The sequence below is a fragment of the Sus scrofa genome, chromosome 16 (assembly GCF_000003025.6).
Source record: "Sus scrofa isolate TJ Tabasco breed Duroc chromosome 16, Sscrofa11.1, whole genome shotgun sequence".
Lineage (NCBI taxonomy): Eukaryota > Metazoa > Chordata > Mammalia > Artiodactyla > Suidae > Sus > Sus scrofa.
Window position 1 is genome coordinate 68799550 of NC_010458.4, and position 27331 is coordinate 68826880.

At 44.6% G+C, this 27331-nt stretch overlaps 1 protein-coding gene across 5 annotated transcripts in view; it reads right to left on the reverse strand.

Annotated features, from left to right (window-relative positions):
* The window catches only part of GALNT10 (polypeptide N-acetylgalactosaminyltransferase 10), a 308767-nt gene that overhangs the window by 75557 nt on the left and 205879 nt on the right, over window positions 1–27331 (reverse strand). For all 5 annotated transcript variants that reach the window (XM_021076942.1, XM_021076943.1, XM_021076946.1 and 2 more), the window contains one exon: window positions 22291–22457. In XM_021076942.1, coding sequence (XP_020932601.1) covers window positions 22291–22457 — 167 coding nt within the window. The remainder of the gene's footprint in view (window positions 1–22290; window positions 22458–27331) is intronic.

Below are 27331 nucleotides of genomic sequence, written 5' to 3' on the forward strand. Positions count from 1 at the left end.
GTGAGGATTGAGAAAAGGCCCCTCAGCAGCTTTGTTCCACAGCACTGGGTGGGATGGAGAGTGCTTCTCTGTGACACTGGTGACATTAAGTCAGAGTCATGACTATCACGTTTTACTAAGTGCTGCTGCAATCTCTCCGTCAAAAACAACCCCCTCCCCACCTGCCGAACATGTACAAACAGAACAAAACCCAAACCACCATGGCCTCCAAGCACCCCAGGAAAGGGAAGCCAATAACGAACATCAGAAAACAAAAACAAACAAAAATTCTTAGCAAAGCCAAGGTCCTGGTACAAACACCATATTTGGAAGAACACCTGCTGGATGGGCTTCCAGCCCCCATAGCCCTCACTACTCCCCAGATCTAAAACCAGGCCTGAGCTCAGGGCAGTTACCAGAGAGGAGATGGGAAGGTCAAAGCTGTGAGGGCCTCTGGATCCAAGCATCACTTTCATATGACAGCACTTATGACAAAAGAAAATGCCATTTTTTTTTTTAAGTGGGTTTCTTTTTGCCTGCCTGAGCTGGGGACTCTGCGAAATTTCTTCCCTGCTAAACAACATCTTGATATAAAACGCCAGTGCGATTAAAGGCTTTCTCAAGCCAAAAATGTAAACAAAATTTCCTGAGCAGCTGCTGTGGAAGTTTGGCCTCTTGAAATGTCCAGAAAATAATGAGAGTGCAGCTGTGGCTTGGGGGAATGAAGTGACGTGTTCAGGCACCTGGCAGGGCTCAGAGCTCCCCATCATTGTACTTGGTAGCCAACCCATCATTCACACACCTGTCAGTGTCTCTGTCATTCAACTTGGGCTTTATCAATTAACACTAGCCACTGACAAGGCTTCTTGGCATTAAGTGTCACTAAACAGATGTCTGCAAGAACCCAGACATGTAATTGGCATAACTCCAAAAAAAAAATGGCACATGTCAGTGACAGGTCCAAGGCTAATACTATTCTGCTGCCTGAATGACAGGTAAGGCCTCTGGGAGCAGGCAGCGACATAGCAGAAAGCAGTGATAAGGACCTGGAGCCTGCCCAGCCCAGGAAAGCACCCAGCTCTATACTTAGCAGCTGTGCGATCTTGGGCAAGTCAATTTGCCCCTCACAGCCTCAGGGTTTGCACAGAGGAATTAGGATGCAACTATCTCCATCTCCCAAGCGTGCTGTGAAAAATTATTAGGAATTAAGGGCAAACCACTTAATACTGTGCTTGGCACATAGTACAGCACTCAACTGAAGGCCAGGCTCCTCAGGTGAAAACCCTGCAGAGTAGAATTTTGTGTCCATCTGGGAGGGGGTTCCCACCAGAGCTGCTGCACTGAGTTCAGGATTCTTAACAGTGGTCTGAGCCCAGGGCTGGCAGAGCAAGCCCTCCCACTGTAAGCCCCGCCAGGTCAGGTATTGGGTGCAGAGACAGGCCAGAAATGGCCCACGTCAGAAATTCAGGTATCTGGTGAACAGATAAAAAGCGTCTTATAAATGTTCTCTAAATGAGTCAAAGGGCTTTGGACTCATAAAACTGCCTGTGCATCCTTGTGCATGGCACTCAGCCTGCGTCTCCTTTACATCCCTAAAAACGTGCCAATAATATCTTACTTCCAAGGTTGTTGGGAAGTTAGAGCCGATCTGTAAGTAAAAGGCCTAACGTGAAGTAAGTGTTCAGTAAGTGGTAGCTACTGAGGGACACTGTGAACCAGGAGTAGGAGCCAGAAAACATGAGTCGTGACTCAAGGACTGTGGACTCCGGATCCTGCACTGGCTGTAGCCATGCTGAATTACAGGGCAAGTCCTGATGCTGTGGACAAGCTCTGCCTCCTGCCCTCCTCTCCTCCCAGCTCCCGCTCTGTGGGGGATGAGTGTTGACTGCTCGTTCACACTTGGTTGTCTAGAGGAGCGCTAGTAGATGAAATTTTCTGTGATGTCTGGGTCTGTGCTGCCACACATGGCAGTCGCTGGTCATGTGAGGATACTGAACACCTGAAAGGTGTCTTACAAGACCGAGGAACTGAATTTGTACTTTTATTGAACCTTAATTAATTTAAACTTAAATAGCCACAAGTGGCTAGTGGCTACTCTACTGGCACAGCTCTGGGGATTCAGGAGGGACTGTGGCTTATGGTTCTTCTATAATTGATAATCATGGTGACCTGAGATCCTGTATTATTTGCCCCAGCTCTGATTTCAAATTTTCTGTTCTCGTTGGCCCATAAACATTGACGTACTGGAATTTCTTAAATGTCTGGAAAATCTCTCTCTTTTTTTTAATGATTTTTATTTTCTCCATTATAGCTGGTTTACAGTGTTCTGTCAGTTTTCTACTGTACAGCAAAGTGACCCAGTCGCAGATATGTATGTGTGTGTGTGTATATATATATATTCTTTTTCTCACATTATCCTCCATCATGCTCCATCCTAAGTGACTAGATATAGTTCCCAGCACTCTACAGCAGGATCTCATTGCTTATCCATTCCAAAGGCAATAGTTTGCATCTATTAACACCAGACTCCCAGTCCATCCCACTCCCTCCCCCTCCCCCTTGGCAATGTCTGGAAATTCTGATGTTTCAGAATTTAAATTACATTCTCCCAGACTGCATTCCCTGCATGGAATCCTTCCTCAGATTATGTCCCTGAAAGGACTGGGCAGTGGAGAAGCCCAGAGGTCATTCACTCAAGGGGCATCTCCTCACAATCACTACTATAAATCTCACTGACAGACCACCCTGCCTCTCTGCTTTTGCTTCTTCTGTTCTCTTGGCCGAGGGAACCGCATTCATTAGGAACGACACCTCCTCTAGGAAGCCCCCCCCCCCCATTACTCCTCTTTAGAATTAAATGTCAATATAAGTAGTCCTCTGTGAGGCCACTAAACATGGCTCATGGATCATGACTTAGGCGAGAGCCTTGAGTTACCCACTTAGGACCTATTTAACCCCCGCTTTCAATAAAATTCTAATAGCTTTCACAACTGGATTCTTAATCCAAAACTGTTTTGAAACAGCAAATTAGAGAGGGAAAGAGTCCTAGGGACAGACACACTGGAGGTGACAAGAAGTAAAAGATCTAAGAGTCATGAAACAAGGGAGAAGTTTTTTTTTTGTTGTTGTTGTTTTTTTTACAAGATAGCATACATGGGCTTCTGAAAACAAAGACACTGGGTCATTTTGTGCAAAGGCAAATACTTCTCCAGACCGCAGCTGTTCTTGAGGATAGTGTGGTATATAATAACTGATACTCATTAAGACAACCCTAAGGCATCAAATTTCAACTCTCAGCTCTAAAGAAGAGGTGAGGAAAGTCATCCTAAAGTTCTCAGATTTAAAGCTTGACAGGATGTGAGAAGTCATCCATACTTTATAGATGCAGACGCTGAAGTCCAAAGAGATGATGTAATTGCTCAAGGTCACTGGCAGGGCTGGAACCAAAGCTGGTCTATTTGTTCCCTATCAATACCTGGAAAAGTCACTTGATGAACTTTTTAACTCCCTAATTCCACTGAATTGATGAGACGTTTATGGAGGAAAAAAATGATGTATCTTCCACACCCACCCCCACATGAATATATTTTCTCTTGTCACTGATTATTAACACTAGGAAAGGCTACCTCTCTCTATGGAAACAGGTGTCAAAAGAAAAAAAAAAAAGGTAAGAGATGGCATTTTTGTCTTTATGATGAAACATGGTGTGAACAACACGACTTGGGGGTGAAATAATTTTTGAAAGTGCATTCCCTAATTGGGGTGGTTAATATCCAAATTGGTATTACACATGGGCAAAGTGATCAGAGTCCATAATGAAAATGAAATCCCTCAAATGCATGGCTGTCCATCAAGATGCAAATGACAGAAGAGAAATAACCCACTGATGAAACACAAATGATTTCAATGCTTTGTGCATCACCAGACATTTATTTGGGGCTTGGGCTGTGGAGGAAGAATAATAGGACTGATCTAAGGCAGTTATAAACCACACAGATAGATAAATATACATCTTCTCGCTCTATGCAGGGGCAGGTATTCAGAACAAGGTGGTTCATGCAGACAGACAGCTCTTTAAATGATACCTTGCAATTACATTACAGCCTTCCAGCAGATAATAAACCCTCAATGTCTTGAATAATTTAAAATTTTCCAGCAGCATGAAGGTTGAAGGGAGAGAAAAATCACACTTTGCTTTGGAAGGGGAAAATTCCTCAGCAAATCAAATGTGGAATTCGGGCAGAAAAATGTCCAGTTTTTCACTCCTTTTCCTGATAGGTGAGTATTCTGTACCAGGTCAACCTGCCCCCTGATTTTCAAAGTCAAGGAGTCAAGGGAGTTCCTGTTGTGGCTCAGTGGAAACAAATCTGACTAGGATCCACGAGGATGAAGGTTTGATCCCTGGCCTTCCTCAGTGGTTAAGGATTCAGCATTGCCATGAGCTGTGGTGTAGTTGCAGATGGGGCTCAGATCTGGCATTGCTATGGCTGTGGCATAGGCTGGCTGCTATGGCTCTGATTAGACCCCTAGCCTGGGAACTTGCATATGCTGAGGGTGCGGCAAAGAAAGAAAAAAAAAAAAAAACAGTGAAAGTCAAGGAGTCAAGAGTGAGTAACGCTATAAGAAATAAAATAGGAAAATATAAAGTATGAAATCCTTTCATGTTATTCCTACTGTCACAGTAGAGGCAACACATAACAGTGTAATACTGTGGCTCCAAATGAACTTGAGTTTGGACCCTGTTTGCCACTTGCTGCGTGAACTGAATCTTTCTAATACTTGGTTTTGTCATCTGCAATATCAGGACGATAATGCCAATCTCCTAGGACTCAGTAAGATCATGAATTAGCACTTCCTGGCACATATTAAGTGTTAATAAGTAGTGGCACTTATGACTATTTTCATACATCATTATTACTAATGATGAGTTTAAATTTGGGGACCCATAGGATGCAGCTACAAAGGTGGACATATAAAGAAGAAACAGATGAACACAGAGGAGTCCATAATCATGGCATCCAGGTCAATGCTTATGATATGGTTAACCCATGGTTGCTCTGAGTCAGCCACTGTTTGAAGCCCTCTATGAGCAGTATCTCAATTAATCTGCACAATTCTTTAAGAATGGAGCTAAGTTTTACTCATTGAGGCACAGAGAGGTTAAATACTAGTTTAATATTACCCTACTATCTGACTCTAAAGCTAGGGTGCTTATAACCTAAGGATTCAAAGCCCAAATAAGTTATTAAGGTCTTGCATTTAGTTGTTGTTGTTTTTGTCTTTGTCTTTTTAGGGCTGCACCTGCGGCATATGGAAGTTTCCATGTTAGGGTCGAATTGGAGCTGCAGCTGCCAGCCTACACCACAGCCACAGCAACACCAGATCTGAGCCATGTCTGCAACCTACACCACAGCTCACAGCAATGCTGGATCCTTAACCCACCAAATGAGGCCATGGATTGAACCCAAGTCCTCATGGATACTAGTCAGATTTGTTACCGCTGAGCCACAATAGGAACTCCCTCATCTAGTTTTTTAAAAAACAATTTGTACATGCATAGTCTTATGCTGTTAAAAAAGAAAAAAAAAGCAGCATCTAAAGGGAGTTGGTGGTCATAAAAATTTGATTCTTGGTATTGCCAAGGTAGGCTTATGTAATTAAGTTGGTTATAGACACTGGTGAACATCCAAAAAAAAATTGTCAAAAAAAAAAAAAAAAAAAAAAACTGTCGCAAGAGATGCTGCCTACTGCCTTTGTTAGATGACTACAAGGGTTGTTTAGTTCTGTCGAAAGGGTGTACTGTATGTGCTGTGTTAGCAATTAGCTAACATGTTACAGTGGGGCTAACACTCAACTGTACTAGTTGGGTCTGAAATGCATTCAAAGATGAGCTTTGGTTCACATATTAAGACAGTAAGAGGGGAAAGAAAAAAGAAACCGGTGTCAATACCTGCTGCTGCAGCCTCGCCCTTTGAACACAATGGACGGTCCTGCCAGCCATGGCGTAATGACTGGAAACAGTCTGGACCGTGGGCTGTGACGCGTGCCTGACTTCTGGAGGTGCCAGACAGCTCTGGGGGCTGCGCTCAGCCAGCAACAGGTGCTCCCTGACTGGCAGCAGGACTTTGTCGTTAACCAGCCACCTGACGAAAGAGCCAGTGCGACTGCCTTTCTCAGCTCTAAAATGTAGAGGCTTGGGTAAAGATTCCTGAGAACAGAGCAGAAATTCCTTGAACTCTTAAGTCGTGCTGCCTGCTACCCTCAGTGGAAAGCCTTGATTTCTTCCAGATTTAAAAATAGACTGTGTGTGGGGGTAACTTGCAAAGCCTGAACTCGAGGTTTTACATGTGGAGAGCTTGCTGAGAGCTGGGATCCGTGGGAGTATGGAAGAAATATTTAAACATACAGGTTGAAATGTGAATAAAACTGGAGTGTCTGTTCCTGAACTTACTCCGCATTTTTTAGGAATTTATTTTGCCGTGGAAGGAACTTGGGGGTGGGGATACAAACAGGGTCCTCAGAAACCTGGAGGGAGTTGTGGGAAGATCAGGGCAGCAGCAGACCCTTCGATGGCAGTGACAAGGAGGATGGGGGTAATTCAATATGAGAAAACACTTCCTAAGAGCTGTCTAGTTAATCGTGGCCTTCCGAACTGCCTACCTGGTCTTACAGGTCACTGCAGCAAACATCAACAGATGAGTACCCTGAGATGAAAGAACCAAAACCCAGGTTTTTTTTTTTTTTTTTTTTCCCTTCTTCCTTTTTACGACTGCACCTGAGGCACATGGAGGTTCCCAGGCTAGGGGTCCAATCAGAGCTGTACCTGCTGGCCTACACCACAGCCACAGCAACACCAGATCCGAGCCGCATCTGTGTTCCATGCCACAGGTTGCAGCAATGCCAGATCCTTGACCTACCGAGTGGGGCCAGGGATCGAACCCGCATCCTCATGGACATTATGTCAGGTTCTTAACCTGCTGAGCCACATCAGGAACTCCAACCTGGGTGTTTTGATTCGAGCTCTTGTATTTCTGAAGCCATGAAAATGGTTAGAAGTGAACTCATACGGAGGAAGCACTTTTAGGGGCAAAAATGTTCACTGGCAAGTACTAAATGTTCCAGGAAAGACCAAAAATCCATGTGCCGAAAAGCAGGGCTTTTAAGGCAGCTACCCCCAAACTGGAGGAGATGGTGATCCACCCCAGAATAGACAGGATAGCAACAGAAAATGAAGGAAGTGTCTGACTGAGGACCCAAGCACATTCTCATATCAAAAAACCATTTTATTGGACATTTCAGGAGGAATTTACTCCATGCCTGGTGAATTTAGAGTTATGGGCTTGGTTGGGGCCTCAAACAGGTGATTATGGTAATTTAGAGAGAAAGTACCAAGCCATTTCTGTCACAAGGCCATTCCAGCTTGAAAATAACAGTGCCTCTTTGCATTTATAGTGTGCTGAATACTTTCCAAACTGCCTTCTAATCTATTATCCCATTTGATCCTCACAACAGCCCACAGATGTGAGTTGTGGCTCTGCTGTGTGGCTTTGAATGAGATCTTTCCCTCTCTGGGTTTCACTTTCCTTATGGAGGTCCCAGGACTGCCTGGATCAGAAACCCCAGGAAGCTGGTTATGATGCAGATTCCCAGGCTCCACCCAGACTGAAAACCTGGCCTCTCGCCCCAGTGAGGGGAGTGCTGGGACTCTGCCTGTTAAACCTACTTCCCAGGTGATTCTTACGTGCACCAAAATTTGAGAACCTTTGCTCTAATATTTCAGAACTCCTCAGCAATGAAATCCTGTCATATGAAACACACATACTCAGCAACTAACAAAATCCTGAAAAAGTGTAAAATTCTGATGAGTGGGGAGAAAACAGCCTGGTGTCGGCTGAGTGTATGTGATCATCCAGATAATAACAGCCTCTCAAGGATATAATTAGTGCCCTCTAAATTGGAATATGCCTGTTTAATAATTTAAGTGAGATCATCAGGACTAATGAATAGCGGTTGAAATTAAATGTGGGACCATAAATCCACAGAGGCCTGTTACAGTGAGGCAATTATTTATGATGAGGCATCCTGAAAAACAAGGGTCTGACTGAGACTGAAGGCATCTTAACTTAGCTCTCCTGTCAGGGCCATGCGTTTTTGCATTTAAGGTAATCCAGGGTCGATATTCAAAGAAATCACCATCTAACTGTATCTCAAAGTATCTATTTGTGATATACCCTCTGCTGCTCCTATAATCCAGTGTTTTCCAAGTCTGAGCAGCACTTCAACTCTATCGGAATAATCTGAGATGCCTGTTAGAATGCAGATTACCGGGGCCCACCCCAGAACCCCGGAATCAGAATCTCTGCGAGTGGCCCTGGTAAGCAGCATTTTTTTAACAAGCGCCACAGTTGGTGCTGATGTGGATGAGAGCTGAGAAGCCCTGCTTGGACCTGGATGGAACTGGAGACTGGGGGGGACACATTCCAGGTGTGGGGTGCCTGCCGTTGAGGTCACTTCTCTTTGGCCACCAGACTGGAAGGTTCTCCCCAAGGTTCGTTCCTTCTGTGGAAATCAGCATCCTCTTCTATGTCTTCATGGCTCTTTTTAGTTCCTTGGGCTCGTCCACATTTCTCACTTCATCTAAGGAGACTCTGAGGCAGATGGGGTAGCTCCGTGCTCATCCTCCTGCGCTTCACTGAACAGTAGTCTTAACTCCCACGACCATAAAGGCATCACTCACGAGGACCATTTACTGAACTGCAACTGTTATCTCACTGAATCCTCACCCGACTCATGAGCCCACGGCTTTTGGGTTGGGAGTGATGGAAACCCAACCCCAGCTAGTTTACATGATAAGACAACACATTGGTTTGTCCAGGGAAAGGACAGGGGTGTTACTGGCCTGGAGTTAGGGCAGGCTCAGCTGGCATCACAGCCACCTGATGAATCACCACGACCATGGGGATGGGTCGGCACTGGCCCACTGGGCTGGAGCTGCCCTCATGGCCCGGTGGTGTAACCTCCAGGATTACAAGGAATGAACGGCAGGTGAGGCGCGGTTCACTACATTCTGCATCTTCCTTCAGACAAAAGCGGGGTTAGGAGGCGGGGTTCCGTGTCCACAACAAAGAATACTGAGTCAACTCTGCTCAGGAGGAAGGACTATTTATAGTTCATCTTCATTTACTCGTAAGTTAAAGTACTGCTTCTTCTGTCATATGGCAACAGAAACACGTTTTCTGGGAAAGGTCAGAGCTGGTCTTTCCTCCCGCCTGGTTAAAACAAACCTGAGGGCTGTTGTGGAGGTTTCTGGGAAGGTAACTGTTAGAGCTTTCTATTAACAGAGACTAGAGTGCAGCTATTGTTTAGAATATTCTAAACCAAATATTCTGACAGCACACAGAAAAAAAATTAAAGGTTTCTGAGAAGACTGGGCAGAAAACTGCCTTATGATTCCGCCTGTTTTCACCCTCACTATAGATTATTAGCAATGCCCAATAAATCTCACCCATTAAAAGGCACAGGGATGGAGGACACACAGTAGATGGTGGGAGTTACTGTTTATCTGGAGATTCCTAGTTGCTCATAAATAATGTGGGCATCCCTGAAGAGGTCTGCACTTACGAAGCAAACAAAGTTGAAAAAAAATTTTTTTTAAATCATTCTGGGAGGAATGAGTAGTTTTTCTTTCAGGAGGAGGAGGAGGTGAGCATACACAAGGATCCCAAAGGTTGAAAAAGGAAGTATGGGAGTTCCCATTACGGCACAGCGGAAAGAATCTGACTGGTATCCATGAGGATGCAGGTTCGATCCCTGGCCTCGCTCAGTGGGTTAAGGATCTAGTGTTGCCATGAGCTGTGGTGTAGCCTGGATGTAGATGTAGCCTGGATCTGGCATTGCTGTTGCTGTGGTTGTGGTGTGGCCACCGGCTGCAGCTCTGATTCAACTCCTAGCCTGGGAACCTCCATATGCTGTAGGTTCGACCCTAAAAAAAAAAAAAAAAAAAAAAAAAAGAAAGAAAGAAAGAAGCAAAGGAAAAGAGGATGTCTGCAGGTGTTAATACTTGATAGGAACCAACATCCCTAAATAGCACAAGAGGAAAAAATGTCACTACAATCTTCACATGCCTGCTTCTTTGTTCTATATAATGATGCAAAAATTACATTTTCATGAGATTTTCCTATTTGAGAGAGTTAAGCAGGAGAATGAAAAGAAAAGAGAAATCCAACTTTTAAAACCCACAAATTCTATATTGATTGACAGGGTTGCAATTTTCTCCTTTTAATTTTTGGAATAAATAAGAGATGTATAAATGTGTGGCTGTGGCTTTCCCGATCGTGAGAACTGTCAGGCATTGCCTATTTGTGGCTGTGAACGTTTGCAACAGGTTAGCCAGGCGCCTCTGGGTTCAAATCAAACCAAAACTGGCTCTGGAGCTGTGGCTGCATGATAGACATGACTGAGCCTTTGGGGGCGGTGGGGGTGGGGGTGGAAGTTTTGCAGCGAAGTTGAGAAGAATCCCCAAAGTATCTGTGGGCAATGAGTCCATATCACAGCTGCACATGGGTCTGATGTTGGGCAGTAGGTTAGAGCTAATGCCAACTTTTTGGCCAATGTGCTTCATTAACCTGATAAAACCAATATTACTTAGAAGAGCTGGCTCCCCTGCATCTCAAAAGGCTGGTTCAGGAGTTAATGATCAGGAAATAGAAGATGCAGAAGGTAAGTGTTATTTGTGGGCTGAGAAACTGGTAACAACCATAAACTAGCCACAGAGCAGAGTCACCAAACTCCCAATTGCATGAAAGATATAAGATGACAGAATCCAGACCAAATGCAACCAGAAGATGAGGAATGCTTGAAACTTCATCCTGATGCCAACCCATCCCAGAATGGTGCACAAGCTGGTCCTGCACCCTGCAGCCCCCTTGCTCATATCGCCTTTAACACTTTTATCTGCTAACCCACAGCTTGGAGATGCTCTTTGGACACTAGTCTGCCATCTTCCCAGGCTGCTGGCCTCCTGAATAAAGCAACTGTTCCTTTTCCATTAACACTTACCTCACGAGTACTGGCCTTTTGAGTGGTGAGGTGAACCCAAGTGGGTACCATCCCTGTTTGGCTGCATTTATGGTGAAGGAAAAACAGCAGAATATACTTCTCAGACATGTGGATGTGTATCAAATGTCATGACTGAGTATTTCACAGCTTTACACGGCAGCTTTGTCACCGTTTTTACCTAACAGTTGTTTTATGTAGGAGGTGGGTTATAGAGAGGTGAATTCATAGTCTTTGGGTTGAATTTTCTACTAAATGTGAATTTTCTCATTAGGCAAATGTTGGCTCCTAAGAGGCTCCAAATAAAATTAGGTATAGTAATTTTAAATGGCTTACGACAGTGCCTGGCACATGGCAAGTGCCGTCTAGGTGTTATGCAGCATCATCATTATTGCTGAGATTGCTTCTTCCCCTCTGTGAGGCAGACAAAACCAGCCCTTTCAGCTCCCTACCTGCTGAGAGAAACGGGAAGGAAAAGGGCTTGACTGGTCTGCACCCGATCGAGTTAGCTACTACGGAACCTCTGGCTTTCATTTCAGACTCAAATCTCATCTCCCTCTAGACTCTGAGTAAATAACAATTCACGTCAGACCTGAGCTGGCAGAAAAACCCAGGAGCTTTCTGAAGACAGGCTATGATAGAGGGGGGCAGCTCTGTGGCTCTCTCCCTGAGGACCTTATTCCAAGCTCCTCCAATCACCTGCTTCACTGGGTTCTGCTCCCCCCCATTATGTTTTTAAGGGAATACTAAAACAGTGGAGAAGGTTAGACTTTAATCCTCACATGAAAATGAGGAGAATATCAGCACTTTAGCACAGTTTCGCTGTGCCAAGTTTTTAAAATGTTGAAGGCTCACCTGCCTCAATAGAAGCGTCACCTTTTTGAAAATAAAATGCATCTATTTTCCACTACGGAAACGAATCTTTCCCAAACATCACAGCTTTTGATGCTTCAGATGTAATCTGAGCGATTTATTTGATTTTTTTTCCCTCTCCCACTATATCATTTATACAGTGCTGGATTCACAAAACGCTGTTTTTTTAAAAGATGCACAAAATATCCCATAAACATATTGACTCTTGCATCCTGTGCTCCTACCAGGTAACCACCAAAAGGTGTACAGATTTCTCTCATTATAAACTAATTGATATTCTGTAACAGCTTTAATCTTCTTAGCAGTTCTTGCCTTTGGAGTCTGAGAGAGGTGCATTCCCGATGTTATATTAAAGGAGAAGAGAATCAAGAAACCTGTGGACTTTCTCAGTGGTAAGAAAACCAAGAGACTAATGCTTAAGAAGCGGGATTCTAGAGGTTACGAAATCCACAATGGGGAAGAGGGATCCCTCCTGTCAAAAGGGATGTGCAAAAATAGAATGTGCACATGTATGTGTAACTGGGTCACCATGTTGTACAGTAGAAAAAAAAAAACTGTATTGGGGAAATAATTATTAAAAAAATTAAAAAAAAAAAAAAAAAAGGGATTACCAACCAGGAGGAAACTGCACCAAGGGCAGGAAAGCATGTTAGGACACTACCTGCCGATCTCTCTGAGCCTCAGTGTTGTCATCTGTAAGACAGAACTGCTTCTCCTGCCTTCACATTTCCAAAAAGGGAACAATGTCTTCTTTTGGGGTGGCCAGGAGACGGGACACTGGGCGGGCCAGAGTACAAACTCTCATCCTGCCTGCATGGCCTGCTTTATGCATTCCCTGCTGTGGTGTGCTCACCTGCACAGGCTCTGTCCTGCTTGGGAGGCCCAGAGCTGCCGGTCAGTTCAGGAGGAAGGCGGCAGGAACAGATCCACGCTGTGCTCTCTGAGTCAGCCTCTCCAACAAGGCATCTGATGTTCTGGGGTCACTGATAAAGTGAATCCCGTCTCTATTTCACAACTGACTCAGAGGAGGAGAGCCATGACAGTCATTTTATAATGACAGGGGGAAATGACTGTAGAAAACTGAGGAGTTCCTGTCGTGGCTCAGGGTTAACAAACCAACTAGTATCCATGAGGACAGAGGTTCAATCCCTGGCCTTACTCAGTGGGTTGAGGATCTGGTGTTGCCATGAGCTGTGGTGTAGGTCACAGATGTAGCTTGGACCTGGTGTTGCTGTGGCTCTGGTGTAGGCCGGCAGCTATAGCTCCAATTTGACCCCTAGCCTGGGAACCTCCATATGCCACGGGTGTGGCCCTTAAAAGACAAAAAAATAAAAGAAAAGAAAAGAAAAAGAAAACTGAGTGAAAGAAACCTGGATACAAAGTTAAAATGACTGGATGTCCTCGACACAAATTGTAACGTAAAGGGACTGAATGCAGATTCACATGATGGAATGTGACCTGCTAGTAAAATCCAGATGAGTTAGCACCACACCTACTGACCTGATGGAGGTCTGTGACACATTAACAGGGAAAAACAAGAGCAAGGTGTACCAGTATGATCCCACTGAAAGGGGAGGGAAGAGCACGTAAAGATCAGGGCAAAGGTTCTAAAAACCAGAATGCCTGGATTTAAACCAAGCTCTGCCTCTTTAAGCTAAGTAGACCTTGGCCATTTACTTAACCTCTCTGTATCTCCGTTTTCTCATCTGTAAAATGAGCATTAAAACATTACCATTTTTAAACAGAAAAAGGAAGTTTGAGACCAGGGGGTTCTCACACTGAGAATGACAGAAACCACAATAGTGCCATGGTGACGAATGGGCGAACGTGCTTAGGACAAAAGCTAAACGAGGAGTAGCTCTTGTTATTATACTTTAGTATTATGATGCGGAATCATCTAGAAGGATACACCTCAGACTGCTGACATGAGTTACTTCAGGTGGGGTGCAACTAGAGGGGGGTTGGGAGGGTACGGAAGGAAAACAGAAATGAGCAGACACTGGGAACCAAAGAAGATCTTCAGACGGTAGACTGGATGCTCAATGGCAAATGTCATAGGCCTATAGATTCAAACAGAAATGAGAAACCACTACATACCTATGAGAAAGTAAAAAATCCAAAACACTGACAATACCAAATGTTGGCTAGGCTGTGGAGCAACAGGAACTCTGGGTAATTGCTGGTGGGAACACACAATGGTGTAGCCACCTTGGAATACAGCCTGGCAGCTTCTTACACAACTAAACATACTCACACCGTATAATTCGGCAATTGTGTTCTTTGGAATTTACCTGAGTGAGCTGAAAGTCCACACAAAAACCCATACATTGATGTTTACAGCAGCTTTATTCATAGTTGCCAAAACTTTGAAGCAACCAAGATGTCCTTCAGTAGGTGAATATCTAAATAGACTCTGTGATACCTTCAGACAATGGACTATTATTCAGCACGGAAAAGAAAGGAGCTACAAGCCATAAAAAGACATGGGGGGAACCTTAAATGCCTATTACTAAGTGAAAGAAGCTGATCTGAAAATACTGCATGCCCTAGAATTCCAATTTTATTACTTTCTGGAAAAGGCCAAACTATGGAGACAGTGAAAAGGTTAGTGGTGGCCAGGGGTTAGGAGGGGGAGGGATGAAGAGACAGAGCACAGGGGGTCTCAGGGCATTGAACTACTCTGCATGACATGGTCATGGTAGATACACATCATTTTACATTTGTCCAAACCCTCGGCATATATAACATCAAGGGTGCACCTTCATGTGACGTATGGATGCTGGGTGATAATGACCTATTAATGTAGGTTCATCCATTGTAACAAATGTACCCTCTGGTGCAGGTGTGGGACACTGATGAGGCTGGGGGTGGGGTGGGTATGTGTAGAGGGGGTACAGGGGTGGATGGGAACTCTCTGTGCTTTCAGCTTCGTTTTGCTGTGAACCTAAAAATGCCCTGACCGTAACCCTAAAATGCTCTAAAAAATAAAGTCTATTACATACAAAAAAATAGGGAAAGTGAGGAAGCCTAAATATTAATAGTAACTGCCTCCAGAGGATAAGGTTACGGATGGTTCTTTCTGTACTTTCCACGTTTCCTCCTTGACTCCCAGCCTGTGCTCATGCTGTCCCCTCTGCCTGGAATATTTTTCCCCCTCCCCTACCCCAAGGGGCAATATCTACTTATCCCTTAGGATTGAGTGTAGCTGGAATTTTCTTTGTAAACTCTTCCCTGATTTTCTCCATGCTCCATAGCACCTGGACCTCCACCAAGTGGCACATATTCCCTGATCTTAAGATTGCCCCTCAGAGTTCCTGTTGTGGTTCAGCAACAGGAATCTGACTAGGATCCATGAGGACACACGTTGATCCCTGGCCTCGCTCAGTGGGTTATGGATCTGGTGCTGCCATGAACTGTGGTGCAGCTTGCAGATGTGGCTTGGATCCTGTGTTGCTGTGGCTGTGGTGTAGGCCAGCAGTTATAGCTCCAATTAGAGCCCTAGCCTGGGAACCTCCATATGCCTCAAATGCGGCACTACAAAAGGCGAAAAAAAAAAGATTGCTCCTGACCTTGTCTGCCTGCCCTTGCTGGATGTAATCCTTAGAAGAGAAGTCTATTTTATTCCCACTGTAGCCCTGCACCTACTGCAGCAACTGGCACAGAGTCATTTCATGAGTTTTGCTGAATATATGAATATGAATTAAATCAGGACAAATGTGGAGAAAAACAAAAAAAGCAGCACAAGATTCAAGGTGAAAAGAAACCAAACAATACAGTGAAAGTGGGGAATGGCCACCCTGATGGCTGTGGCAGTCCTGGGAGCACACTAAGGCTGCCAGAGTGACAATAAGAAATGAGGAAGAGATGCTCATGGCCCACGTCAAGACTGGTATGTTGAAATGCAAGTCGCGTTAGGGCAAACAGACCTCCTTGACGTGTCCCCAGGACTGGCATGGTGTGACGGTGCAGGTCAGAGTTAATAAGCCCATCATGGAAGGAAGACCTTGGACCCTGGTCTCCATGGTGAGCGTGTCTACCATGTGCACCAACGGGCCCTGCAAAGGCCACATTCTCGCCAGCACCACTCACTGCCAACAACCCATCGACAGCCCCGCAAATGCTTGCTTAAGAATCTCCTGGAGTTCCCATGGTGGTTCAATGGTTAATGAACCAATTAGTATCCATGAGGACTTGGGTTCGATCCCTGGCCATGCTCAGCGGGTTAAGGATCCAGTGTTGCCGTGACCTGTGGTGTAGGTCACAGACATGGCTCAGATCTGGCATTGCTGTAGCTATGGCTGTGGACAGCAGCTGTAGCTCCAATTTGACCTCTAGACTGGTTCAGACCTCCAGATGTCGAGGGTGTGGCCCTAAAAAGACAATTAAAAAAAAAAAAAAAGAATCTCCTTTCAGGGAACTCTTCCCTGTACATTTTTGTTGCTAATAGGGAGCTGAGTTGCGGGAAGGATGTCATTGAGACCTTACCATGGCCTTTCATTTCTCATCACTGCTGGTGGCCCAGTGTGCAGCCAAAGAAAATAAGCCCTACCATTAGTACACATCTTTTTTTTTTTTTTTTTTTTTTTTTAAGGGAGGCACCCTCAGCATATGAAGTTCCCAGGCTAGGGATCAAATCAGAGCTGTAGCCACTGGCCTACACCATAGCCACAGCAACACAGGATCCTTAACCCACTGAGCAAGGCCAGAGACAGAACCCATGTCCCCATGGATACTAGTAGGGTTTGTTACTGCTGAGCTGTGACGGAACTCCCTGTCTTAATTTTTTTGAAAATCAATACTGTTTGGAAGTGGGGAGGGGAAGGAGAAAAACAGAAAGAAACAAATGAACAAAGACCCCTCTTGTTTTCCCTAATAAAGATTTTCTCTCTGGATACTGCGATCCAGAGGCAAGTCTGCCACCCTCCGCCCTCACTTCTCCCTCCCACTGGTGCAAAGACACCTCCGTGTCCACCTAAGCCTCAAGCCAAGCCCCCACATTTGAAGAGCTCTTGGAGCCCCTGGAAAACTGCAGCGCGCTCTCTGCGAGCAGGGCTGGGATTATTCTGGCGTCAGTGTCTGCCTTCACTCTAAGTCCCTGGTGCTGCCTGCACAAAGCTCTGGGTCTTATTTCAAGAATTCATCTGCTCCAATTTTGTCTCCTACCCGAGGTCTCGACCCTTAGCTGAATTACAATTAGTTGCCCTGAGGATCCTGGAAGAGGCTCATTTCAGAGGAAAATGCCTTCTGCCAGGCGGCGCCAATCTAGCCCATAGTTAGCATCTGTGAATTTCAACTCTGGGAACTGCCTCTGCTCACATGGCCTGGAGAAATCCGTCTTTCACGATTGCCCACATTTGCTGCGCTTTAGACAGGCCTCTCTATAATTCTGAAATTGTTTCTCCCAAATCTCATTTTTAAAACAATCACTGCTGAGTAAGTTTTCTTCTAAAGCTGGCTTGAGAAGTTTCTTCTTGAAACAAGAATAATGATTGCTTTTCTGAAGAATGTAGATTGTAAAATCTGACAGCTAATGTGCAGGACAGGGGGACACATGAGGTAAGAACTCTCCTCTGGGTTCTATGCTCGACCCCCTGAGAAAAAAGGGTAACAGTCAGGGGCCTCAGTTCTCATTCTCATCTATGAAATGGGATAGTATTCATTTTCTTCTCTTTCTCTCTCTTTTTTTTAGGGCTGTACCCATGCCATATGGAAGTTCCCGGGCTAGGGATCGAATTGGAGCTGCAGCCGCTGGCCTACGCCACAGCCATAAAATGTTAGATCTGAGCCACATCTGCAACCTACGCTGCAGCTTGCAACAATGCCAGATCCTTAACCCACTGAGCAAGGCCAGGGATCGAATCTGCATCCTTATGAACACTATATCAGGATTCTTAACCCACTGAGCCACAGTGGGAACTCTTTTCTTCTCTAATCAGGGTTTGGGAACAGTACTACATTGGATTAATATATTTGCTTTCTGCAGAAACAATGTACTTGGAGAATGTCATTCTTATAACATTTATCTTTTCTTTCTCAAGACTTTTACAGTCCTTTTTATGAGGGGTGGCAGGAATCGTGTTGTTTTCATCACTGAGTACAACACTGGCAAATTGGGATATTAGATGTGCAAACCACTATAATCCAGGATTGGTTGTGTTTGATAATGGGTTTTTTTTTTTTTTTTTGGGTCTTTTTTTTAGGGCCACACCCGTGGCATATGGAGGTTCCCAGACTAGGGGTCAAATTGGAGCTGTAGCTGCTGGCCTACACCACAGCCACAGCAACTGGAGATTTGAGTGGAGTCTGACCTACACCACAGCTCATGGCAATGCCGGATCCTTAACCCACTGAGTGAGGACAGGGATTGAACTCAAGTCCTCATGGAGACTAGTTGGGTTCCTTAACCACTGAGACACGACAGGAACTCCAATAATGAGCTCTTTTGAGTAAGAAGTTTGCTGTTTAATACAATGGGAAGTGATATACTGAAAAGCATCCTGGGGTGGCCGGGGGTCGGAGGGGGAGGAGGAAAGGAATAAAGGCTTCTGTAGAAGTTTCACACAACAGTTGAGGCGAGGGGGCAAGGCTGTCCTGGGAGCCCAGGGTGGGGATTCTTGTCCCTCCTCTGCAACCAGCCAGGTGTGTGCTCTTAGTCAAGCCTGTCTACTGCTCCAGGCCTCAGGTTTCCTAACTGTAAAATGAGCAGGCTGAGTGACATCTGCGATTTTCACATAGTTTTAAGCAGTGGAGCTCCTCTCAGTGAATAATTTTATGGCAACAAAGTATAGACCATGCCAGGAGAGGGACCTGAACCCTGCATGCTGCCTGAGGCACCCCTGGGCCCTTGACTGCTCTGAGGCACACGCTGAAAGCCAGTAGCCTCGAGGACCTTGGAACTCTTCTCTAACCCAACAAGGAGAGTGGCTCCTCCTAATCTGGCTGATGCTTGGTTACTTCCCCTCTGAAGGACTAATGCCCCGTGATGCTCAGAGATGGATCCTGCCACTGCCAAGTGTTATGGGTCTCCCCCCAGGGCAGCTGATGCTTCAGAAAACAGGCGACAGGGACCTGAGCCTGAAACACAAAGACACAAGCTAGCACTGGTCATCAAAGGAACAGCTATGTCTCCCATATCTACCCCTCTGACTGAGGACAATTCTGCAGCTGGCAATGGTTTTCTGTGTGTGGATACAGCTGGAGCTGCCATATATTTCCCTTCTTTCCTGCTCCCCTCATTCATCCATTCACTAATTCACAACCATTTATTAACCACAAATGATCTAGAGAGGAAGACTGATAAGGAACAATCCAGCACACAGCCCTGTGACCCACATGGAGAGGAAAGCACGGGGGGTCGGTGACGGGGGACCAAAGTGGAGGTGGAGGGAGAGGAGCCAGCCAGGGAAGGCACTGGGAAGAGGATATCCAGACAGAGGGAACAGCATGGGAAGATCCTGAGGCAGGGTGGAGACTGGCGTGCTCCAGAGCGGAGGGCCCTGCTGTGGCTGGCATGTGAAGAGGGGACACAGCCCTCAGGAACCCGAGGGCAGGCCCAGGTGCTGGCTCCGAGGAGCAGGGAATGTGTCTACTATAGCACAGTCAGTGGACATCAATTTATCACTTGAGCGATGTGCTCAATTATTTTCATTTTTACCACTCAGCCGAGAGCCTGTGGCCTGTGGGTGGCAGGCCCAAACTGGGGAAAGGATGAGGCTGGGAGATGAGATGGGAAAGAAATAAAGGGAGGAAAGGCAGGGGCGAAGCCCAGGACCAGGGATCAGAGTCCATGGCCTGGGTGTTCTGCCCACTGGCTGTGTGAGTCTGGGCAAGTCACCTGACCCCAGCTCCTTCCTCATAAGTGACCCAGAAACTCCAGGCCCTCTCTGAAAGGTTGTCGTCAACATTAAATTATATAATGTAGAGGTCCGGCACATAGAAATGGCCCCCAAAATAGTAAATGGACAGGGAGACAATTTAGACAGAAGAGGCGGCAACAGAACATTTGTTTACTATTTCACAATTTGCAAAGCTCTTTCACCCACAGAAAGGGGAGGGGGCAATATCTCGAATCTATACATTTATTCCTGACTCCCCCTCTGACAAAGCAAAGGTCAACAACAATAATGATAATACCATGCTTATTTTTTTTTTTTTCTTTTTTAACAGTCACACCTGTGGCATTTGGAAGTCTCCAGGCCAGGGGTCAAATCAGAGCTGCAGGTGCCGGCCTACACCACAGCCACAACAACACTGGATCTGAGCTGCATCTGCTACCCACGCTGCAGCTTGCAGCAATGCCAGATCCTTAATCCACTGAGCCAGGCTCAGGATCGAACCCACATCCTCACAGACACGGTGTGGGGCTCTTAGTTTGCTGAGCCACAATGGGAACTCTGCAAATGCTTATTTCTAATGTTCACTTTGTGCCAGGCATGTCCTAAGCACTTTACACGTATTATCCCACTTAACAGTCACAGCCACCTAGGAGGTAGATCCCATTTTACAGATGAGGGAACCAAAACACAGAGAGGTCAAGTGACTGGGTCAAGGTCACAGAGCTAGTTAGTGACAAGGCCACGATCAAATCTGTAACTATTGCTAAAGAATGGTGCTACAGAGACAAGGAGGCATTACCAGCAGGTGACCTCACAGACCTTGCTTTGTGGACACAAATACGTCTCATACATAAGGCACCAGACGCTATGGTAACCCATGGCAGAAATGCTAAGGGAACAGAGGAAAACAAGCTCTGATCATTCAGGTGCCAGACATGTATTAGGCACCTACTGTATGCCTAAGGAGCTGGGGACGTGTGGTAAATAAGACCAATGTAGAACGTGGAGTCTAGGAGGGGAAACACGCAACAAGTCAGTATTTCTACACACAATGCTGACACGTTATGCTTATTTTTAAGTACGCGTGTGGTGAGTGCTAAGAAGGAAAATTAGTGGGTCCCATGAGAATGAGAGCATGTCAAGAATTAGGGGGGACATACCAACATCATATGCTATCCACTTACATGTGGAATCTAAAAAAAGGACACAATGAACTTCTCTGCGTAACAGATACTGACTCAGACTTTGAAAAACTTATGGTTTTCAAAGGAGACAGTTTGGGAGTGGGGGGCTGTGCTGGGGATTTGGGATGGAAATGCTATAAAATTAGATTGTGATGATTGTTGTACAACTATAAATGTAATAAAATTCACTGAGGAAAAATAAAGAAAAAAGAGGGGAGACATTTAGAGGTGGTAAGAAGTGAGTTCCAGGTGTGTGAGTATGTATGACTATATGTACACACACACCACATAATTGGGGGTGCAGTACTAAAATGGGGTGACAGGCAGCTCAGCTTTGATTATTCTAGAGTGTACTTAGATGCCCTCTCTTCACTACTGACTGGTGCCTCTGTAAGAAGGCAGGCAAAGTAAAGGGCTTCTCTTGATTTTGCTGCAAGTGATGAAAGCTTTGATGCAAAGAATAAGCTTAAGACCACTGGCTGGAAGTAAAATTCTCCTCAGATTTCATTTCTGGCTCCACCTCTGTGTCTCTCAAACCCACGGGCAAGACAGCTAAGAAGCTCTGCTGTGTGGTATAGTGGTTAAGATCACATGCATGGGGCCAAACAGACACGACTGGGTTACCACATTACCATCTAAGAGCTCTGTGACTAAGGGCAACACCTTAACCTCTCTGAGCTTCAGTTTTCACATCTGTAAAACAGTGTAGTGGCTACTGTAGGTGGGCTAACCCCATGCAGTCTCTAACACACTCCTCCCTTTCTTTTCTCTATTAAAGAGATCAAAAATCAAAACACGCATATTCCCAGCCACCCTTGCAGATAGGGGTACCCAGATATCAGAGTTCTGGCCAAAAATTTCTGGAGTGACTTTCCTGCGTAAGAAGGCAGTCTTCGAAGGAATAGGCTTTGTACCCTTTGCTCTTCCATCTTCCTCCCTGAAAAGCTGACTTCCCAGAGCTAACAGCAGCCATTCTGTGACCATGAGGATGAGGAAGCAGGAAGAGATATGAAACTTGGTTCTTCAATGAGACTCAAGCAGCTGTAGCAATCCTGGATCTCATTATGAAAGGAATGAATGCTTTACTTGTTTATGCTGTTACTTAAAGCTCTCTGTTACTTGCAGTTTAATACATTTCTACAATGATACAAATGGAATAAAAACAGAATCTACTCCATGGGTTGTTGTGAGGATTCAATGAGTTAATGTGTGGTCAGTGCCAGGTTCGTGGCCAGGCATAGTGCCAGCATCAGTACACAGTGGCCCATATGCTGGTGCTGATGAAGAAGAGAAAACCTGCCATCCCTTTGGCAAGTCACTGGACGGAATGTGGGAGGTAGGAAACTGGGTGGGATGGGCCCTACCTCGGTCACTGAAGTCATCGACGAGCACAATCTCGGCGATCAGCTCCGGGGGCGAGCGGTTCAGCACGCTGTGCACGGTGCGGAGGAGGGAGGACCAGCCCTCATTGTGGAAGGGGATGATGATGCTGGTGTTGGGGAGCATCTCCAGGTAACGTTTGCTGTTGCAGCTAGAGGGAGACACAGGGGACAGGGAGAGGACAGGTTCAGCTCTCATCTTGCCAAGGGAACTAGAGCACATGGTTCGGCCAACTGTTCCTACTTCCCCTCCAGTCTTTAGGGAATGAGTGGGAGCCGAGTTCGCCATAGAACTTCACTTCAGAACTTTCTTCCACTTGGCATCCTGAAGTCCTGCCTGCAATCCCTGTACAGTGCACAGGGATAACACACACACACACACACACACAATCTCCCCACCCCCCAAGAGCTCTGTTTGTGAACAGTTACAAAACAATGACCCCCAATGGTGATGACGCAGCACTGGGGTTTGGTGTTTTACACCCACTAACTTGTTTAAACCTCAACAGTGGTAGAAAGACATTGTCTAACCTCACGATCAATGTGGAGGTCAGCCTTCAGTAACACTCCTGCCTCTCTCACCACCCCTTGCACATTCCTCCCCATGAAGAAGAAACCATGTATTCATCTACTTGGAGGATTACACTGGGCTTCGCTAGCTGGGCCCCTCCTCCCACCCTCCCTGGGCATGTTTTTCTCCTTTGCTCTCTGCCAGCCCGGTGGGGAAGCTTGAGGGTGGAAGGCCCTGTTCCTGCAGGCCTTCAATAGCATAATAACACCCCAAAGAATTAATGGAGTTCCTTCAGATCATCACATATCTAGTTGGTGTTCAAACTTCCCTGATGTTCTAGTTTGTTTCAGTCAGGATCAAGACAAGGCCACATGCTGCCTTTGGTTGATGCTTCTCCTAGGTCTCTCCTCCCCTTACCATGTATTTAAGAAACTGGGTCATTTGTCCTACAGTATTTCCCATAGTCTACATTTTTGCTTCATGCATTGCTGTGGTGTCTCTGAACATGTCTGCTCTGTCTGCTCTGGCTCCTATAAACTATAGAGGCTTGACCTAATTTGATGAGATATTCCGGCAGCCTCTTCATGGGTGCTGGTGTGAACATTCTTTTTTTTTTTTTTTTCCCTTTTTAAGGCCACACCTGGCATATAGAAGTTCCCAGGCTAGGAGATGAATTGGAGCTGCACTGCAGCTTGGAGCAATGGCAGATCCTTAACCCACTGAGTGACGCCACGGATTGTACCTCCATCCTCACAGATACCATGTCAGGTTCCTAACCTGCTGAGCCACAACAGGAACTTGGTGTGAACATTCTTTGGGAAACATAATGCCCAGGTGTCTTTCCTTTTGTGATGTTGGCGGCCCTTGCTGATTCCTATCTAAATTCTTTATTACACCAAGGGTTTGAAAACTGGTCATTTTCCAATTCTATCATTCTTTCTTTACTAGCTGGAATATATCTATGGAGAAACTCTCTCTACCACATCAGCTATCTGGCTACCCTGAAGTACAGGAAAGACAGGTTAAGTTCTTGATTCTTAATTTACTGGTTTTTAGAAGGACTTGGTTCCTTAGCATCATCCAAAGATAGCCAATTATTTGTTTTCATTATGAACTCATAAATTTCAACATAATTGGTATGTTTCAATTCAGTGCAAGTATTATTCTTCTTGGTTCCCAAATAAGCCCATCTTTAGTCCAAGGCAGTCTTCTCAAGTTGGTTCCCAGTCCTTTGCACATGACCACAGAGCACTGAGAGCTTCCTTGCTTTCTGGTAAAATACATCCAAAGATTCTCCAGGCTGAACGTGTATGTTTCCTGCTCTAACATGGAACCAACCATTCTGCCAAGGAACCCTTGGCATATTAAGCATCCTTAATATTATCATTATAACCACTAGATACTGCAACAAATGCACTCAGTATTACTGTGTTGGTTTTGGTTTCTATGATTTTGCAGTGGTCAGCACTAGAAATATATTTGAATAGATACATCATAAATTTATTTCATATTAAATACATAAAATTACAGCTTTACTGAACTTTAATTTTATATTTTTCACAGAGATATAATTCACTCACCATAAAATTCAACATAAAACTCACCCTTTTAAAGTGTGTAACTCAGTAGTTTTTAATATATTCACGAAGTTGTAAAACAACCACCGCTATCTAATTCCAGAAGATTTTCATCTCCAAAAGAAATTTCCTATCTATTAGCAGTCACTATGAATTATCCACTCCCTCTACCTTCTGGAAAACACTAAATTGTTTTGTTTCCATAAATCTTACTACCCTAGACATTTTATATAAATGGAATCATATAACATGTGGCTTTTTGTGTCTGGGTTCTTTCACTTCTAATATTTTCAAGGTTCATCCATGTTGTAGAATGCATTAGTACCTCAGTCTTTTTCATGGTCAAATAATATTCCACTCTATGAATACAGCACGTTTTACTTAGGCATTCATCAAGTGATGGACCTTTGGGTTGTTTCTATCTTTCAGCTATTATGAATAATGCTGCTGCAAACATTCACATATAAGTTTTCGTGTAGACATAAGTTTTTAATTCCCTTGGGTATATAACAAGGGGCAGAATTGCTGGGTCATAAGGTAACTTCATGTTTAACTTTAAGAAACTGCCAAACTGCTTCCAAAGTAGCTGCACCATTTTACATTGCTGCCAATAATGGATAAGGGCTCCAATTTCTCCACATGCTCACAGACTCTTGCTGTCCATCTTTGTGGCTTTTTGTTTTTGGTATTTTAGCTGCCCCATAGCATATGAAGTTCCCAGGCCAGGGATCAGATCCAAGCCACAGCTGCAAGCAATGCTGCAGCTGCAGCAATGCTGGATCCTTTTTAATCCACTATGCCAGGCCAGGGATTGAACCTGGCCCTGGTGCTGCAGAGACACTGCCGATCCTGTTGAACTACAGTAGGAACTTCTGATTTGCATTTTCCTAATGATTAATGATGTTGAGTTTATTTTCATGGGCTCATAGGCGATTACTATTTTTTCTTTTTTTTTGGAGAAACGACTAGTAAATATATATTTCATTTTTGATTGTTCCTTGCTAGTGTACAGAAATATAATAGATTTTTTTTTACACTGAGGCTGTATCTTATAGCCTTGCTGAAATAATTTATAGATTCTTTTTTTTTTTTTTGGTGTGGATTCCTTACGATTTTCTATATACAAGACAATGTCATCTGCAAAAAGAGATAGTTTTACTTATTTCTTTCTGATCTAGATGTCTTTTATTTCTTCTTCTTGCCTGATTGTCTAGAAATTCCAGTACAATGTTGAAAGAAGTGGCAAAAGCAGACACCCTTCTACCTTTCGGTCTTTCACCATTAAATACAATGTTAATGAGGGTTTTTCATCAATGCTCTTTATCTGGTTAAGTTCCCTTCTATTTCCAGTTGGTTAAATTTTTTTTATCATGAAAAAGTGTTGGCTTTTGTCAAATGCTTTTTCTGAATCTACTAATATAATCAATCGTATGGGTTTTGTTCTTTATTCTGTTCATACGACTGATGCATTAATTGATGCTTTTCGTATGTTGAACCAACTTTGCATTCCTGGTGTAAATTCTACTTGGTCATGGTATATAATCCTTCTTCTATGTTGCTGACTTCGGTTTGCTCATATTTTGTTGAGGATTTTCCCATCTATATTCATAAGGGATATTGGTCTGCAGCTTTGTTATGTTTTTTTTTTTTTTTTTTTTTATTTTCCCACTGTACAGCAAGGGGGTCAGGTTATCCTTACATGTATACATTACAATTATGTTTTTTCCCCCACCCTTTCTTCTGTTGCAACATGAGTATCTAGACAAAGTTCTCAATGCAATGTCTGGTTTTACATATTATAACTGTTTTGCTAAAATTTTGACTCCTTTTTTTTTTTTTTTTTTTTTTGGTTTTTCTAGGGCCGCATCCGTGGCATATGGAGGTTCCTAGGCTAGGGGTCCAATCAGAGCTGTACTGCTGGCCTACGCCACAGCCACAGCCACATGGGATCTGAGCCATGTCTGCAACCTACACCACAGCTCACGGCAGTGCCAGATCCTTACCCCACTGAGCGAGGCCAGGGATCGAACCCACAACCTCATGGTTCCTAGTCGGATTCTTTAACCACGGAGCCACGACGGGAACTCCTGATTCTTAACATTAACAGTTACTTATTTGTTTTTTTCCTAAGATATAACGACTTCAGAAAAACAGTATCAATATTATTGCTAATAATACGATTATAGACAATTGAAGATTCCTTTTGTCCTTCATTTCTTTTCATCTCTGAGGTATATTTCAACAGAGGTACTAGAGATTTTCCCAAGGCCCAGAAAAGGGAGCTGAGGACCAAGCAGCCTCAGAAGGAATGACAATGACCAATTTGTGCTTCCAGCCAGAAGCCAGGTGTGATAGGCAGAGCAGTGGCCCCCAGAGATGTCCAAGCCTCAATCCCTAGAAACTCTGAACATGTTACCTCACATGGCAAAGGGGACTTTATAGATGTGATTACAGTTAAAAACCTTGACACTAGTTTGAGGATCTTGGATTATTCAGGCGGCTCCAATGTAATCACACAGGTCCTTAAGAACAGAGAATTTTTCTGGCTGGGTCAGAGAGATGAGAAGGAAGTAGTTAAGATTTGAGATAACAGAATGGCTCCACTCCCCACTGCTATGCCAGCTTTTAAGACAGAAGATGGGAGTCATGAGCTAAAGAAGGTAGATGGCCTTTAGAAGCTGCAAATGGTCCTCAGCTGACAGCCAGCAAGGAAACAGGAGTCTTACTGCTGCTTATACCTGAATTCTGCCAACAACTCAGATGAGCAAGATTCCCACAGAGCCCCCATAAAGCAATGAACCCTGGCCAACACCTTGATTTTAGCCCAATAAAACCCACGTTGGGCTTCATATTACAGAACTGTAAGAATAAACGTATGGTAATTTGTTATGGCAGCTACAGAAAATCATAAATAGGAGTCCTCCTTGATACCCTTTGC